At 37.8% G+C, this 17,390-nt stretch overlaps 2 protein-coding genes and 1 long non-coding RNA gene across 5 annotated transcripts; 1 reads left to right on the forward strand and 2 right to left on the reverse strand.

The window, feature by feature from the left end:
* Nucleotides 1-392: 392 nt before the first annotated feature.
* LOC111327489 (galactose-3-O-sulfotransferase 2) lies at nucleotides 393-7,361 on the reverse strand. 3 transcript variants are annotated; one of them, XM_022931692.2, is made up of 4 exons: nucleotides 7,168-7,361; nucleotides 2,941-3,160; nucleotides 1,872-2,102; nucleotides 393-1,358 (listed from the first exon to the last, which is right to left on the reverse strand). In XM_022931692.2, exons 2-4 carry the CDS (start codon nucleotides 3,093-3,095, stop codon nucleotides 1,001-1,003), a joined length of 744 nt encoding a protein of 247 aa, XP_022787427.1. In that variant the 5' UTR covers nucleotides 3,096-3,160; nucleotides 7,168-7,361; the 3' UTR covers nucleotides 393-1,000. The 3 variants fall into 3 exon arrangements, with proteins under 3 accessions (XP_022787427.1, XP_022787426.2, XP_088619708.1); XM_022931691.2 differs by having other exon boundaries at nucleotides 393-2,102; nucleotides 7,168-7,360; XM_088763582.1 differs by lacking the exon at nucleotides 7,168-7,361 and having other exon boundaries at nucleotides 393-2,102; nucleotides 2,941-3,961.
* Nucleotides 7,362-7,457: 96 nt separating this feature from the next.
* On the forward strand, nucleotides 7,458-9,637 carry LOC148728671 (uncharacterized). Its single transcript, XR_016002595.1, has 2 exons — nucleotides 7,458-8,416; nucleotides 8,888-9,637. It is a non-coding gene; the product is annotated as an uncharacterized LOC148728671 (long non-coding RNA).
* A 5,509-nt stretch (nucleotides 9,638-15,146) lies between these two features.
* Nucleotides 15,147-16,843, reverse strand: LOC111327477 (uncharacterized). The gene is made up of 2 exons (XM_022931678.2): nucleotides 16,598-16,843; nucleotides 15,147-16,437 (listed from the first exon to the last, which is right to left on the reverse strand). The coding sequence occupies exons 1-2, from the start codon at nucleotides 16,706-16,708 to the stop codon at nucleotides 15,385-15,387; spliced, it is 1,164 nt and encodes a 387-aa protein (XP_022787413.2). The 5' UTR covers nucleotides 16,709-16,843; the 3' UTR covers nucleotides 15,147-15,384.
* Nucleotides 16,844-17,390: the final 547 nt, after the last annotated feature.

Consider the following 17,390-nt stretch of genomic DNA (forward strand, 5'->3'; position numbering starts at 1 on the left):
ATCCTTGATTACAAGCTTGTGTTCGCTAGAGGTCATGTCACTTGTTGGCCTAACTTAGAATAAAGTTCACTGTGGAACCAAGGTTTGTCTCATCTTTAACGTCCGTTCAGGTTCTCCGTGTACCAGGAAATTGTGACGAGTTTCCATTCTCGCTGTCGAGTTGTCTCTACCGAGTTAATTTCCCCCAGTTATTGTTGTTCCGTCCGCGAAGGTTCCGTTTCCCAGTTTGGGTGCGAAAACCTATCGTCACAGAGAAGAGACTTGAAAAAGAAAGCCTCCACTAGACTGAATTTCATTCACAACCGCATTTATTTAATGATGGATTTACTTGGCTAGAAACAAATAGGGTGACGAGAAAAATCCAAAACCCAGAGGTACAAATTTACACAAAATACAGTTCAATATGATTTATTCGTCCCAATTGACAACTGCTCCCTTAAATAATGGTGTGTACAATCACAGGCGGTCTGTGATTAAATTAAAGAAAGTTGCCAAAATAGCTTTAAATTGACCGTAAGCGACCAAGCGGCTACAGAAAAAGGGTAAGGACACTTAACACGTTATGTTCCTTGCTTTTATTATCCTTTCTAATTTGTTTTATTATTAGGTATTCTCGTTAATGACCTTTAGATCCCCAAATCACACAGTACGTTTGGACCGCCTGGGGAACAATATGAAAATTATTCAAATTATACCAGTGAAAGGAGTTGATGTGCAATAATATTATTGACAATAAATATATAAATACGGAGAAAGAACTGTTGTCTCATTGAGCCAGATCAATGTGGTGCATGTGATGGTATAAATCTTTTGTAGTGACTTTTAAAAAAGTTTAGTTTAGTTTTATGTGCCAGGTTATTTCTTAGGTTAGTTGTACCAAATGCCTAGACAAATAATCATGTAATGATCTAATGTCACGGTATCGTAATAGTTACCAAGCCAATGTTGTTCATCTAGGTGACTCTTTTCAAAAGTTCATTTCTCTTTATCTAGACAATAGTTACTGTGGTAAAGGATCGTATTGAAGATCTTTTGCCGTATCCCAGGTAAGCTGATTAGGTTCATTGTCCTCGCTTATCGCTGCCTCAATAGGTCCGGCTGATTTAAAAGATTGTTTCTTTCTTAGATGCTCAAGATAGCTGTTCTCTTTTCTTGTCATTTTTTCACATTTCTCTCTACTTGCTTGTGACAGGTTTGGATTCAAAGCCAGGCTCTTCACATACTTGCCAACGTAGGCCATTTGGAGGGTTGTTCCTTTGTAACAGGTTTTTTCCATTTCCTTCTTCATTTGTCGAAAGGCTGCGAGATCTTGGTAAAACCCTACACCTTCCATTTCTATTTTGTGCCAAAATATTTGGCTGAAATGATCATAGAGTAACATGTCAGCTTTATTCCATCTTTTTATGTTTTCCCTCATGTTTTCGCTAAGTGGAGATTTTTCTTTATCTATTCTCTCATTTGTTTTAATGTGTAGAATATCTCTTAGTTCCCAGCAAAGCAAGCGCTTCATGAGTACCATGGACTCTTCAAAGTACTCCATAAACATAACTAGGTCAAATTCCTTCTCCAAAAATGCAATGTAGTTCTTCACAGCTGTGACATTCTGATAAAACTGAGGGTCTAAACCCAAATCAAACATCATCGGGTTTCTGGCTAAAACTGTTATTTGAGTTTTAGTTAAATCCTTAAATTCTATTCCTTCCCTGAGAAATTGTTTGATAGATTCTGCAGGGTCAGCACTTAGATTGTATACTTTACCAAGCCCCATATAGCTAAATACAGACTCAAACTGGCCAACTGGGTCTCGAAGGATTGTGATATATTTGCTGGTGTTTTTAGGAAAAAGGTAATTCATCGTTTTCTTGCTGTACCTTGTGTGACTACAGAGAAAATTTGGCTGAAGATCATTACGTTTCAAGGTATGTGCAATTCTAAAGCGTCTCGGCCAACCAATGAGTGTGTCTGCACCAAGAATAAATGAAAGATCTCGGGAGTCGCCATAACGGAAGAAGATGTTAGATAATGTGGAAGATCCTGTTTTATGTGTCTTGAGAAACAGGACATTTGTCACTGGAGAACAGTTCTGATGAATTGACCCATATCTGTTCAAAGTAAACAAAAACATGACATTGTGATGAGAACTACAATTGCCCTATAGGTTTTGGTAACAGCTGATATTTATCAAAACTATTTTAGTGATCTCTTCTCCCTCTGTATGGAACTTCTAATATTTCCAGATGGTGAATTTGGAAGAGGGTTAGGGTCATTTCACCGTATAAGGTAACTTAGATACTGTAAGCGCCCCAATTGATCAAATATACACTTCGGCCTCCGGTTCATATTTACAAACTTTTGTCGGTTTCTCCCATTATCCTGTATAGGTTATTACGCCGGTAAAGTGACAGAAAGTGCGGTCTAATGCTCAAATAAATCAGTTTACCTGCAATTAGTCTTTTAAAAAAGGAATTGAACGAAAGTTGCAAAGACCATCTGTCATCTTTTTTACACTCACAACTCACGACTTTAAGCTTTATCAAAAATTGCCTATTGTTTTGGATGGTCCGCGTTTATCATGTGAACATGGACTATAAACTGGAAACTAGCGAGGCCATTTACCCTAGTTTAGTATCAGTCTGGTCACTCGTTTTCTATACAGCAACACTCCTGTTAAGCTATAAAACCTTTGCATGACGTGCATATGATTTTTTTGGTGGTATTTTGTTCCCCTTCCCGTTTTAGGCCATTTGAGCACTACAGTTATAGACCCGTCTACAGACCTGAAATTCATTATTCCTCGGCACTTGTATCCTGCCAAAGTGGCACACTACATCTTTCATTACCTGCTTATCATTTGGTGTATATTAGTTTATGTACACAACCTATCCTATTATTTGACTATCAAAATTACCAATTTTCAAGAAATTGAACAAGGGGCCTTACTGTTGTGAAGCATCCCAGCAGTCACGGTGAGATTTCTTCCAAACGAACTTCAGCTCTCCGTAAGACAAAAATGCAAACAGAAGAGCTATAAGCCATGTAAGAAGTAGACATTTGAAACGTCTCCAGCCGTTAAGGTGTAAAATCCTGACATACATTGTTGTCACGACGACTCTCGCTTGGAGGATTTTGATTTATTCAGCAAACTCCTGACTCTAAAGGTCTGTTGGTTTAGGTGGAAAACCAAATCATTAAAACCAAATGACTTAAATGACCCTTTGTGGGGTCATGTTGTCAAATGGGTCTACATCGACCCCATTAAAACCATTTCAGCCCTACTAAAAACCAATATGGCCCACAAAAGAAATTAATTCGGTCTCTCGGTGTGAATCAGTCCTTATATCAGGGGACCTTTCATCCCAAGGTGGAATGGGGGGGGGGGGGGATTTCAATGTCAGTGCTATTTCAGGATCTTTTGATGGATTTAATTAACTGAAAGCGCATCCGGTCGAATTACGCGAACCGACTCCCATAACGGTGTTGTTTTGTAATAGGGCAAAAGTAACCATCCTCCTTTCGATCCCCAGGCCAAATGTGCTTTGAGATAAATCCCGTAGTATGGCCGCTCGTCAAGACGAAGAGACTTAGTAAGAATGGATGGTAAAACGGAGCGCCTCTCTGGTCGATGGAGCGGAATTTGGAAACTTCTGCTTCTCTAACAGGTAAGTACTTGCAATTCTTTCTCGCTGGAGCCAAACTGAGGGAGATCGGTCGACTTTTGTGGAATTTATTGTTCTTCGAGTGGCGACGGTTGCTGTTCGGGACAAATAGTATAACGTAATCTCTGTAGGTATGCTAACTTAGGGTTGACAACACTGGTTGATCTATATAAAAGACCTTTCGCATTAAAATATGTTATTAATAGTCACTCGGCAGCCTTCCAGTAAAAAGTTTCCCTCTTCTTTGGAGGCTTTTGTATCTCCACGTTTAGCTGCTAGGATTACTTACATACATATGTTAATTGACCACTTTTGGCTTTTCAGGGCCAATTCCCACCCAGCAACCACCCCAGGGGAGGACATCCATCACACTGTAATCTCGTGTGTGGGAAATTAACGTCTCCTACCCCTAACCCTGCAGGAGACGGGACCTCCATTTTTTCGTCCCTATCTGAGAAGACTAGAGTATCTAACCATTTCTTGATGTTTTAGAAAGGTAGCATACTTTTCTCACTTGTTTTAAGACCTTGAATGTTGGTCCGGCCGGAGTTCGAACCCTCGACCTCCCGCACAACAGTCCAGCTCTCTATCCATTGAGCTAATTGAGTGGCGGTAAGGGTGGTGGATTCATCCTTATATGAATAGTTATATTTATATGTGCTTTTGTGTGCTCGATTAAATGTGGCAAGGTGACTTGTCTTTCCTTATTTTTTCCACAAAGAACATCCTCAATTGGTGATGAAGGATCTATTTTGACTCAGTTACAAATTGTGGCAATTCTTCTAGAAGCTGGCAAACCTGTGGCTTTTGCTTATCAAACCATGACACAGATGGAAAGAAGATACCCACAGATTGATAAGGAATTCCTTGGATTACTGTTTGGCTGTATGAGATTCGACCACTATGTCCATAGACGTGAAAGAGTTACTTCTTACAGACGAAATGCATCTAGAAATGATCCTGGCCAAATGCATCAACAGTGCACCGAATTTAACATTGGCTTGCGATTTCCGGTTGTCGATTGTACCGCATCCTGGATACCAGAGGTTTCATATTTTCGTGCCTTGGAAAAACCTTGAAGCCGACATCTCCCGACCTGCAACTAACGTTGCAACGTTGCTATCTATATTATATCTTATTAACCAAGCGCGAGGGCCGTACTGGGAGAATATCGGCCCGAGGTCTTGACAGTACGGACCGAGCGCATCGAGGTCCGTACAAAAAAGACCGAGGGCCAATATTCTTCCAGTACGGTCCCGAGCAAGCTTGTTTAATAAGAGATTTATTATACGACTGAAGTTCAAAGGGACACAAGTGCGGTATCATTCGGGACCATTCGGGACAGTGCCCGGTCCAATACTGAGAGAATATTGACCGGCAATAGAGCATTTTCATTGGTTGATTTTAGTTATTGGCCCTCTGACTGCCCGAGTCGTGTAATAAATCGGCTTATCTTGCAACAGTTCGCTGTTTCACTTAATTTTTTTTCTTAGATGCGGGGTAGATGGTACGCGATACGGAGATGAAGCATTCGGCTCTTTGTCTGAATGTCATTGATCAACAAAGGGATATACTTCTACTTTTGAAACTTCATTTATTTTTAACCGGCACTGAGAGCACAATTTAATTATAGTTCAAGAACACGGCCAATAGCCGTGTTTCTGATCTTCGAAGCTTCTTTCATGTTCTGAAAACGTTGTTCTTTTAAGTTTAACACTTCTCGCTTTTCAGTGTAAGATTATTTGTTTGTGTTGATCAAGCGTTTGACCTGAAAAAAAAAAACTCCTCAAACTCTTTGGAATGACCCTCATTTTAAGAGATTACATCATCCTGCAAATAATGGCTTTGTATTTAGTTTCACTTTTCTTTTTGGGTGAAATGAATTAATTCTGTTGGATGAAATCAATAAAATATTAGGCTCACTAAACCGAGCTGATACAATGACAAGGGTTGTATAATATTTATGTATTATTATAACTAATATTTTAAATGATTATTGTTATTGTTAAGTATTAATCACACCCACGACTTTTACCCACACCCACACCCACACCCACGACCCACGACTTGTACCCACGACCCATGACCCACGACCATTAGTCAAACTCTTAAAAAAAAAGGACAAATTAAAACAAAAAAAAAAAAAAAAAAAATACGTGTCGGGTCGAATTACACGCACGACTCCCAAGACGGTTGTTTGACAATTGGGCAAAATTCACGGCATATTGTAAAATTGGACTGGATTGGATTTGTAAAATATGGACTGGATTTGTAAAGCATCGACTGGATTTGTAAAATATGGATTTGTAAAACATGGATTTATGGAAACATGATGGCATTGTTCGACTGTTTATTTGTTTATTTCTCTGTCTGTCCCTTTTTAATCTTAATTGTTTTATTTTATATTATTTACATTTTATATTACCTAATAATTTCTCTAAAAGATTGTTTGATGTTGAGTAATATTAGAATTTGAAAATTTTTAAGAATAATCAAGAAATACGAGAAGCACTCGCTTACAGCGAGTAACCATTCTCCGCATTTTTGGCATTCTCTCGTGTTCAAAAACAAAATTCCGCGTGCTTTTACAGTGCATTCGGCGCGTTTTTATTTTTAAAATTATCAACATCTTAATACACAGGAGCTGGTAATGGTTACTCGCTGTAAGCGAATGCTTCTCGTATTTCTTGATTATTCTTAACAATCTTTTAAGATCTTTTGCCGCATCCTGCGTAAGCTTATTAGGCTCTCTGCATTTCACGCATATCGATCTACTAATGGGATATGATGATATCCTTTAGAAGGCTCTAGAATGTTGTGCTGTGTTGCAGTTAGAAGAGAGCACTAAATGATGTTTCAATTTAACATTAATCAGCTTAGCAACTGTTAACAAGCCGTTCGTTCTCCGTTTTAATAAGATCATGAATGAGTCCTCCTCCATTTTGCCCGCAGGAAATCAATGAAAGATTGCGAGTAAAAGATTTGACTATCGAAAGAATTGATAAATAGTTTGCAACAACGGCTGGAAAGACTGTCCGTTGCAAAAAATGATAACAACCACTCAAAGCGATGATCTAGTGGAAAATTGTATGTAATACTGCATGAGTCCCGTCTTATCACAGAGAAACGACTTCACCAGACTTAGAGCTGTGTAAAACTGATACACGAAATCCGAGCGAAGAAACAAGACTAAACCTCTTCGTTGACGGAAAATATTAATGAAATTTGTTCACCAAACTCTGCTACAACAGATTTGGGCCTGGCAGCTTTACATGTAAATCGCATTATCTAGAGGCTTATTTGAATTAAGAAAGCAGTGTCGCGGCAAGTTTTGGAAAAGTAATCTGAAAGTATGGAACAAAAACAATTCGTACAAGACTTCGTCTTGCAGATTTGGATTCTCTTGATTCTGCGGTATTTAAGGAACGACGGTGTTGTAGGTAACTGTGTGTCCATAGCTGTTGCGCTTAAGTTATTTGGTAAAGAAGAATAATTTCTCAAATTGAAATACCTGTTAGTCGCAGCGAAACAAAATTCCATCCATCAAAGAAAATACACGTGCGTGAGCAACATTCACCACTTAATGCACACACATATATCAGCAGTTGTGGATACTAAGCATTTAGGGTGCTTAGCCCTTTATAACATTGATTCTTGTTAAGAGGGTCTACCCAACCTGCCGAGTGTTTAGATGAGGGTATGTAACCGCGGAAAAAGTCCTCTTTTGCTCTTTTGAAAAATTTCTCTCCAATAGTATGGAAAATGAAGGAAAATGTTGTTTATTTACCTCTTGATTGATACATATTTTCTTAATACATACTCTGGACGTTAGTATTTCCTACTAGCTAATCAAATCGCTCAACTGACAACATAGGAATCATTAAAAATTCTGTTTGAAATTTGAGGCAAGGGCCAGTACCGTGTAAATTCAACGATTTCAGCTTTGAATTCTCGTAAACTTGACTGAAAAATACCAAAATGTTTGCAATATACGACTCCTGAATGAAAGATTTTCATGAGGTGGAGTTAATCAAGCCGAAATGAAAAATTTGAAAGGAAAAACACTTTGCTAGTGATTCACGCGTGTTTTTTCTGCCTAAGCATCTCAGATATTTCGATATCTCGATATTTTCAAAGACCACTAATTGCATTCATCCTACGGGCTAGTGCAATATTGTACGGTCACGGAAACGTAGGATGCTTACGGGACGACGGCTTCGATTTGGAATAGTATGGGATTGTGAAGAAATCTTGCGAAGACGATTGACATGTATTATATACTCGGCTTGAAGGTGCTCGAAAAAGATTGACGGAGCGACCTCGACTGTTATGGAACAACTCTACCATATTAATGTTCGAATGCAAAGACAGTACTCTGAGTGATTTAAATGGAATAGTGCCATAAACGGATGAGATGAGTGAAAACTAAATAATTCCATACAATTGAGATATTGGGTTTAAAACAACAGTCTAAACAAATTACTCCGCACGGATTGAGTCAGATTGTTTATTTGGCGTTGGTTTCACTCTTTCAGGTTATCAATTTTGTCCTGGGACTTCTTTTAAAATGTCAAAATAATGTCAAAACTTAGTATGATGTTATCGGGTTCCATGTCTTGCTCCTTTCTAAGATATTTTGAGAAATATCACTCGTGCACTCATGTATAATATCTGTAGATGTAGCATTTCTGACTATCATTGTGGCTGAGCTCTTTTAAATAGCGGTCGGAGGTTGTCAGAGTGGATTTTGAAACTCTCAGGTTTGTACTCAAACCCGTCCTTTAATTTGTACCTATTTCCGAGTAGAAGAATTTCAACATTTATCGATTAGTTCGTGCTCGCATTCTTCCGATTGTGGATTCATTTTTCTTTCAGTCGCCCATGTTTGCCAGACAATCAGAAACGCGATATTTTGTTGTATATACAATAAACTCGCATATTGGCTCACGAATAAGATAGATCAAAGATAAAAACGTGAGCATTTGAGAAAGGGTAGGATGATATTTGTGCAATTTCGAAACTTTTCGGTCATTTTCCAGTGAGTTTCTGACAGCTATCCGAAGATGTTTAGCGCCCTATAGGTAAGGTCCGTTTCTCGAAAGTCTCGGTAACTTAACGGCCCGTAAAGCTGTTCTGTTTTCACACGAGATGGCGATTTCAAATGTTTTGAAAACCGACAATGAAATAAAACTATCAGCTGAAGAAACATAAAGGACTCGTCTATTTTGCAGGAAGCCTAGTGTTCTACCTATGCATGTTCCTAACAGGACTAAAGAGACAGAGACCGCAGCTTGTCAAAGTTGATTGTGAAACTTGCATAGAAACACTTCAAGTTATAGGGTAATTGTAACAAACAACTTGACAACATTCAAGTCTTTAGAGTGAAGGACTTGAGTGTTCAGTATAGCTGGACAAGATTATTATTCAGTGTTATCGCTCTCCTCTGCAAATTAAGTACAGGTTGCAAAGGGTACATAATAATGCTTTGATATGCTCTGCCCGAAGCAATTCACAGAATAATTTGAGAATGGCTAAAACAAGCCTATACGAGGGTATCATACAAACTCGATAAAGTTTTTGTGTTTAGGAAATAGCGAAGCGGAGAGAATACGGCGAAACCTCGATCGAGAGTCCGGGTAATGGAAAATAATTATGAATATAAATGTTTGAAGATGATGGAACCAGAGAAGCAAGTCCAGATAATCGAAAAATCCGTATTATCGAGGTCCGTATAATAGAGGTTTGACTGTACCTATACTTTGATTTTTTTGGCTATGTAGTTAATGTGACTCTTATAAGTAATATTTGAAGTTATATAAACTCCAAGGTTTAAATGGAGTTTAGTGGGTGAATTACTGATTATTATCATTCCCTATCTAGTGAAAGCTTGTTCGCAGGTAACCAAGTATGGACTTTATCATGTACATTGCTAACTCACTTTCATGTATGTATGCTTAAGAATAGATTTGTATTATCTCCAATGACTTTCATCGTTGCTAAAAGTCATTTATGTAAATAAGGAACAGAAGTGGCCCAAGACCTGATCGATCCTTGGAGCCGGCACACCACAACTGACCATATATGAGTAAACCAGTGTTTAACAACACCTCTGATATCATAGCTTCGCGATTAAAATATTGTGTTTAACAGTATCAAATGCTTTGCTGTGAGAGAAATCACGATCATCAATAGCTTTCGGCACTTGGTCAACAATACTGAGTTTAAGTAAAGAAATTATAAACTCTACACCATTTATACTGCGAGAATCGTGTACAAATACGTTTATACCATTTGTTAGGAAAAATTACAGGATATTTTAGAGGGAAACTTGAATTGTGCTAGCTTATTTCTTCCAATACCTTTAATGTTTTTGATTAAATAAAATTTACAACTTTTTTAGAGACATGTTTCGGTATGCTTATGCCATTTTCAATCAATGAGTAACTGAACGTGAGTAATTATATAACAGACAAGTAGATGAATAAAATATTTACGGTATGATGTAATACAAAAGCGGGTACTAATTACAGCGTGACAACAAACATGAAATTAAAGGTGTGAACTAAAATGCTAGAAAAGTGTCATAAAGCTGTAATTGTTTGTTAAGTTCAGGTTTGATCTTATTTATAGAAAAAGCTTCTTTGAGTTTTAAATCAATTGAGTTGTTGGCAGAATCCAGAATACTAAAGCAAGAAAGGTAGTATTTGTTCTTACAAGAAGGAGATGCGTTAAAATGTAATAATATACGAGTTTTTATCGCTTTCCGTGTGCTCCTTTATCCTAGTAGAGAAGTGGCGACTAGTTTCGCCAATATAACGGGAATTACATCCCACACAAGAAAATTGATAAACTACCATGGATTTTAGAGCATCAGGAATACGATCTTTAACACTGAACATGTTTTTAATTTTGAAAGAAGTGAAAACTAGTTTGATAAAAAGGTCCGATTTACAAAAGCGCTTAGTGAGTTGTCGGAGTTTAAGGTTCGCTATTTTAGAATAATAGCCAACAAAAGGGAGTTTAAAGTAACATGTATTATTGTCATCAATGTTCCGGCTATTTTGAGAGGAGGACCCGTCAAGATACCGCTTGAAAGTTCTTTCAATGATATGCGAAGGAAAAGAATTACGTTTTAAGGTGTCGGAAAGTTTCTCAAGATCGTTTTGAAAACCGGAAGAGGTGTTGTTGATTTTGTAGATACGGTCAATAAGAGTTTGGATAAGGCCAATTTTGTAGCATGATGGAATAAAACTGAAGAAATTTGTTAGGAGACCAGTTTAGGTTTTCTCATGAAAAACTAGCTTATCTTTTTCTCGGTTTCCACGAGCAAACATGGCTAAATAATTTTAACCGTTCGACTCGCCTTCTACTTTATAGGCGTTATGTTGACGACACCTTTTGTGTCTTCCACAATGAACAGGATGCGATGTCATTTTTTGATTACATTAATTCACGGCACCCCCAACATAAAATTCACTTTCGAAAAAGAGCATGATGGTAAACTCTCCTTTCTTGATATATTTATCGACAACTCTTCGAATGATTGTGTTTCTTCAGTACTTCGCTTGCGTGACGACGCCGGAAAGGGCTGCAAGGAAGACTACTACTTGTCTGTTATATAATTACTCACGTTCAGTTACTCATTGATTGAAAATGGCATAAGCATGCCGAAACATGTCTCTAAAAAATGTTGTATATTTCTTACAATATTTATTCTACTTGCTACTACTAAGACCTTATGGAAATAAAATTTAGTTGTAGGGTTTGTCAACAATGTGTCAATTAATTAAATTACCAGCGTGGCCTTAATTCTTCTCTGATGTCAGCTAATAAAACATTATTGCTTCTGTAATCTTTCCTCTAAGTTATAGATACTAAAAACAGAAAAAGTAAGCAAGGTAAAAAAAAAAAAATCGCACTGAAACGGCTATTGATCACAGAATTTGAAGAGGCTTGGTTTTCTGATTGGTTTGTGATATTTAGACTGAGAGTAGCAGGAAAAACACATTAATGTTTTCCTTATTCAACAGCTTAATTAGATTTGACTAACATTCATGATTTAATAATTAACATCGATAGTGAATTTTCATTTAAAATAGGATGCTTCATAACTTTGTTCCTTTCTCTTCAACATCATTTACTAGACGGGGCTCGATTAAAGGAAGTGGGTTAAAAAATATTGGTTTAAAAATTCATAAATGCCTTAGATTTTCCAACTTTGTATAGTGGTGTACACTTGTATATATCTAAAAGCTAAATTATGAGGTCAAGTTGACTGAAGCTTTATTCAACACAACAACAACAATTGATTTGAGTATTAAATAATACAGCACTGTCTTTCTCATACATACGATTATAAGTGTACAGTCTTAAAAAAAGAGAAATTTCTTTTTATCGCAATGATTAAAATAGGATGAAAACCAGATGAGAAAAACCCAGAACAGCTTATCTTAAAAAGAGCGCTAATAACATTGAGATCGACAAACTAAAATTTAAATGGCCATCATCAGTTGTTGCCAACGAAACAACAGATACGTAGGCTTTTAGAAGCACAAAGTAATGGCACAGGTTCAGACATGAAAATATCAAGTGCAGAAACGAGAAGTACAATTCAAGAGGATAGTGGTTTCTTTTCTGTATTGGTATCTACTGGTGCAAAAGATCTGCTTTATGTTGCAAAGGCTGCTACTAAATTTGTTCCAGGTTTCGCCAAAGGAGAATTTGGAGCATTAGGGTCAAAATGTGTTGAAAAAATTTTTGGTAATGTGCAAATAATTGGTGCGTACGTTACGCATTTTCTATGCTTTAGATTAACTGTGAAGTGTAAAAGAATTTCTGGTTCCAAAGCACATCATTGATGTAACCATAACAAGGTCACCCTTAGCCTCACTCCCGTTAAAAGGCTTGGCAACAAAGCACACAACTGTAAAATGGACTATTCTGGCAAGTTGTGCAAACCCTCAACTGCATGTGTCTTGGGTTTGCAAAACTTTCTTGAATTCTCCCAAACCCCCACGTGTTTAGATGAGAGTAAGTAAAGAAGGAAAAAGTTCTCTATTGCTTTGTTTTATAGAACCATCCTCCTTGTTTGACTAGGCTGGCATATTTTTTTTATGGTTTTATATTGATGAACGTCATGCTTTTTGTTTCGCTTCCTTTGTTAACTGAAAAGGATCGATTGAGAGTAATGGTGAAATATTGTAGCTTGACGAGATGTAAATAAAGCTAAGAAAGGATCGGACGAATTAACACAAGAACAGTATGGATAGGAAATGAAAAAATTTCAGCAGACGACGCAAAACGGTATGGGAACAAAGTTTGACAGTTGGCTGCGATAAAAGTAGAAGGAAAGAAAAAGAAAATGGGATGGCGTTTGAAATCAGCGGACGATGACGGATGGCTGAGGCATGGGGTGAAGTTTAGCTTTGGATGCACTTCTACTGTTCCATTAAGTCACTTTCAAGTGTTCTGTATCACAGCAACTGAAGTTTAAATCTTCCCAAAACAATTTTTGAGCATGCTATCCCTTGATAATGAAACTTTGCGCAGTTGCAACTGACGTCTAGTTTCCCTTTGCTTGTGATAACTTGGGCTCATTGGCTCTTTATTAAGTTCTGGCCAATTGATAGAGGTCAGTTAAGGAGATGGTTTCTTCTTGTTAGTTAACTTGATGATAACGAGACTGAAAAGAAAAGTACTGAATACTTCAACACATCATGAATTTATTTGTGGATCAGGACTAATCAGTTTTCATAAGCATGTCTGCAGTTGTATGATAACTTACTTGGAATGTTAGGCACTCTAGCACACATGTGTTCATCAATCTTATTTGATGATAAGTAGATCTCAAATAAAAGCTTTGCTTGGTTCTTCATCTTTTCAGGCAAATTTAAATAGGTTATCACAGTCTTATTGGAACTGAGACCAATATCCTAAACACACCAATGGATGGTTAAGGTGACCCCATTACTATTTTACATAAACTCTTTCTGAGAATCAAAGATAAATCCTGATGTTTATCTTGTCAGGCTAGGTTGATAGTGTTTCTTGCACGGCATCAAAAATAGCCATCTTTCACAGGAGGAAAGGTTAGCCTGACAGGTGGTAGGGGAGGAAATCCCAGTTTCGAACTTCTGAGTGGCTCACAAGAAGTGGGGGCTTGTATTAAAAAATCGAGAATGGTTGCCAAACGGAGTATTCAGCTCTGGATTTGACTCATTTGATGCACATTCCTCGAACTCGCACGCTTTCACATGCCTCGAGTAAAAGATTTGTCAACAGTCTTGAGAAAACAAATGTTATACAAAGGACGGGAAGAGGTCCACTGCTATGGTATTTGCCATGAAAATCTAATGAAGCTGTTTGACCTTACATGTGTGAAATTAAGGGTAAAGAGTTCAGTTACGAATCTCATGCTTGAAATGAGAAAACACATCTTGAAAGTGCTCAATTTAAGATCCAAATCATGCGCTAGGTTGTCTAAGGCCATGTCCACACGTATCCGGGAATATTTTTTTCCGCAAATATTTTTTTGTGGATATGAAAATTTTCGTGTCTACACGCAGCGTATTCGAATCGTTTTTAGCCGTCCACACGTATCCGATTGTATCCGGAAATTTTCTGATTTGCTCTAGTGCCCAGTTCTTTTGCCGGAGAGAATCCTTAAATGAGCATGCACATAATTGCGATTTTGGCGCCATTTCTTTCGCGCCATCGGTACTGCGAGGTGTAATCAGTCGAAGCTTGTAGTTTATCACTCAAACAAATGTCTAAATCTGCTGAAAAAGTCAAGGAAAAGTATGCTGATACATATAAATGGACCGATGATGAAGTTGAACTGCTGCTGACGGTCACGAAAGAATACAAAACGAAGCAAATTGCTAAAAGCATAGTTAATAGAGGGGACTGGTTATGAAGGCCGGCATACATCAGAGAGCTAGGTTATTGTTCGAGTTTATCGAAGCCAACCAAGCGTGACCGTGCACACACATTCAAGATGGCGGGGAGCTAGAAGACTTGCGTACGTGGTTTGATCTGTTTCTAAAGCGTCATGATGTAGTTCTGTCCACCGGGACAGTTTATTTAAGTTTCTAAACTCGAAATTACAATGCCTGGCGACAACTGTGCCGTGTTTGGTTGCGGTACATGTCGTAGAACGAAAGGAATCGGCATATTTAAGTTGCCCCCGCTGCGAAATGCCGAGTATGAAAAATCGCGCAAAGAGTGGCTAAATCGGCTGACCAAACCAAGAATTATCGACAAAGATTTCCAAAGTCAATTCGATAAAGGAAATTTATTTACATGTGAGAAGCATTTCGATCCAAAGTATATCGAAACGTGTAAGTATTCGAGTAAAATATCAATCAAATGGTACCAGGAGAAGATCAAGAGATAAGTCTTAGTCCAATGACTATATTTGATGGATGATTTTTGTGCTCACTCTATTGTATTAGCTAAACTATACTTGTTACCATTTCAATTAGCTGAAAGTAATTATAAACCGTGACAAGTATTTATTCGATTCCAGAGAGATGAGGAACATGGGTTTCATGCATAGTCAGTAACAGCTTTTAAATGTAATGATAAAATGTTAATTTTGTATAACATCAATAACAATGTTTCTTGGGAAAAGTATAAGCCAGGTAACTTTTAATGCTCATTAAAATCCTCTGAGTCAATCAATACAGTTTTAGCAATATGGTGAAAAGTCATTAAAATTTATATTGGACTAGGACTGCCTGTCATTTTCAGATTCTTTACAAGCTCTGCTTATTTCCTTACGTAGCGCTTTGGATTTCAACTGCTTTGCTTGTACCTTATGCTTCTGTATGATATCCTTTGCGAAAGAAAAGGAGCGGACTCTTACATACAGTTGAATGATGTTATGTAGTACATCTTTGGCAAGAGTGCTTTCTGCTGTAAGTTCAGCATCAGACAAAATTAAATGATATGCAGAGATTACATCTATGTCATGGGTAGATCTTGATATAATGTCAGTACAATCAAGCTTTCTTATGTCAGCTTTTGAAGTTATATCCCTAAAATAGTGCTCAGCTCTTTCAAAAATTGTTTGGGTATTCTTTGTTATTGTCCATAAGCCTCCACGATTTAAAGATGAAGTTAGCCTCTGGCTATCTGAAACAGCCTGGTCATCTGACTTTCCAGCCTTAAGAATTGAGATTGCTTGCTCAATTTCCGGTGATTTTTTACTATTTGCCAGTTTGTTATGAAGTTTATGTAGAACATATCCTCCCATGTACTGTAGTCCAGCTTCTTCTTCAGCTGAGAGTTTAGTTAATGGTGCACAAGTACAAATACTAGAGTCTTTGGCTTTCTCCTTGCTGCCAGCCAAGATAAAATCTGCCACTTTGGTAGATAGCAATGTCGCTGCATCCCTAGACAACCCCTCAAAATAAATTACTGCATTTGAGACTACTGCAGAGTAGAAGGAAGTATAGAATCGTTCCGCGTTGCCAGACTTGACCAAGCGACCATAAATGTTTTTTATTTCGCTTATACCTCCATTTGCTGGATTTGTTTGGTAGGTATTTATTTCCTCTCTAATCGAACTTGGATACAATTTCTTTCCAACTATTTTGGCTTTTGCTTTGTGGATGATTTCACAATAAATCTCGAAGGTGAACTGCTCTGTTTCCCTTGGCTTTTCGGACGAATCTGCACTATTTTGGTCTTTGCGCTTCGCTGTTTTGTGTCGCTTTAACCCACTCTTGCTTTTGCACTTCTTGGAACACAGTTCGCATACTAAGTCATCGAATTCTACCTATTACAAATAGATATGATATTAAAAAGATTACAGAATACCCGACATAAAAGCACGATAAACAGTTGAATTCGATCTTGTCAAACATACCGAAATGGTAATAGCAAAACACTTGTTTTCTCTCGCTTTTTAAACTGATCAGGAAGGTTATAATACTTACATCGTCAGCAGCTTCTGTAAAGTATTCATCTAGCTCTTCTTCTTCTTCTAAAATGTCTAAAATGGCATCAAAATCGTCTCCGAAAATAAAAAGTTCACTACTATCCGCCATGTTGCCTTGTAGTGCAAATCAAGGATGTGCACCTTCGTGTGACGTCACGGTACGTTTCAACCTCAGGAGCCGAACAATAGGCCGGCCCTTTCATGTATGCCGGCCTTCATAACCAGTCCCCTCTATTAACTATGCTAAAAGCATCGACTGGGAATCTTGTGTTGACAAGTCTGGCGAGATTATCGAGGCTTACAGTGCTCATTATCCCTCGCCATTATCCATTCTTCTTCGATCATTGTGCCATTGATAAAATTGTCCCACCATGCGCTTATCCTTCCTGCCGGGTCGCGTCCAGAATCACCTTCGGTGATGGTTCGCTCTTTTTTTGACTTTACGATGCCTACTGTTCATTGATAACAATCTCAAAACATCCTATCGATCTCTAATGTATTGTTTGTGTAAATTTATCTTAGCTGCATTTATCTGAACGCATGATATCGAACTAGAAATCAGAGCAACTAACAAAGAAGCTACAACCTTACTGTACGCCATGTTTGTTTATAATGCTCGCCGTGAAGACTGGATCCAAGAGAATGACGTAAGCGTATTCGAAAATTTCCGGATTCGACCGTCCACATGTATCCGTATTCGTATCGGATAAAGAAATTTCCACTCTGGAGAGCGTTATCAAAAATTTCCGGATACGGCCGGAAAATACGCTGGATACGTGTGGACGCAAGCC

The sequence above is a fragment of the Stylophora pistillata genome, chromosome 6, assembly GCF_964205215.1.
Source record: "Stylophora pistillata chromosome 6, jaStyPist1.2, whole genome shotgun sequence".
Lineage (NCBI taxonomy): Eukaryota > Metazoa > Cnidaria > Anthozoa > Scleractinia > Pocilloporidae > Stylophora > Stylophora pistillata.

What these genes read in the sequence shown, in the direction of transcription:
- LOC111327477 (XM_022931678.2), bottom strand. Translation starts at nt 16,708, where the DNA reads ATGGCGGATAGTAGTGAACTTTTTATTTTCGGAGACGATTTTGATGCC. An exon ending in TTACAGAAGCTGCTGACGAT is followed by an intron (nt 16,438 to 16,597) that starts GTAAGTATTATA and finishes TATTTGTAATAG; the next exon opens with GTAGAATTCGATGACTTAGT.
- LOC111327489 (XM_022931691.2), bottom strand. Translation starts at nt 3,095, where the DNA reads ATGTATGTCAGGATTTTACACCTTAACGGCTGGAGACGTTTCAAATGT. An exon ending in TGCTGGGATGCTTCACAACA is followed by an intron (nt 2,103 to 2,940) that starts GTAAGGCCCCTT and finishes TACTTTGAACAG; the next exon opens with ATATGGGTCAATTCATCAGA.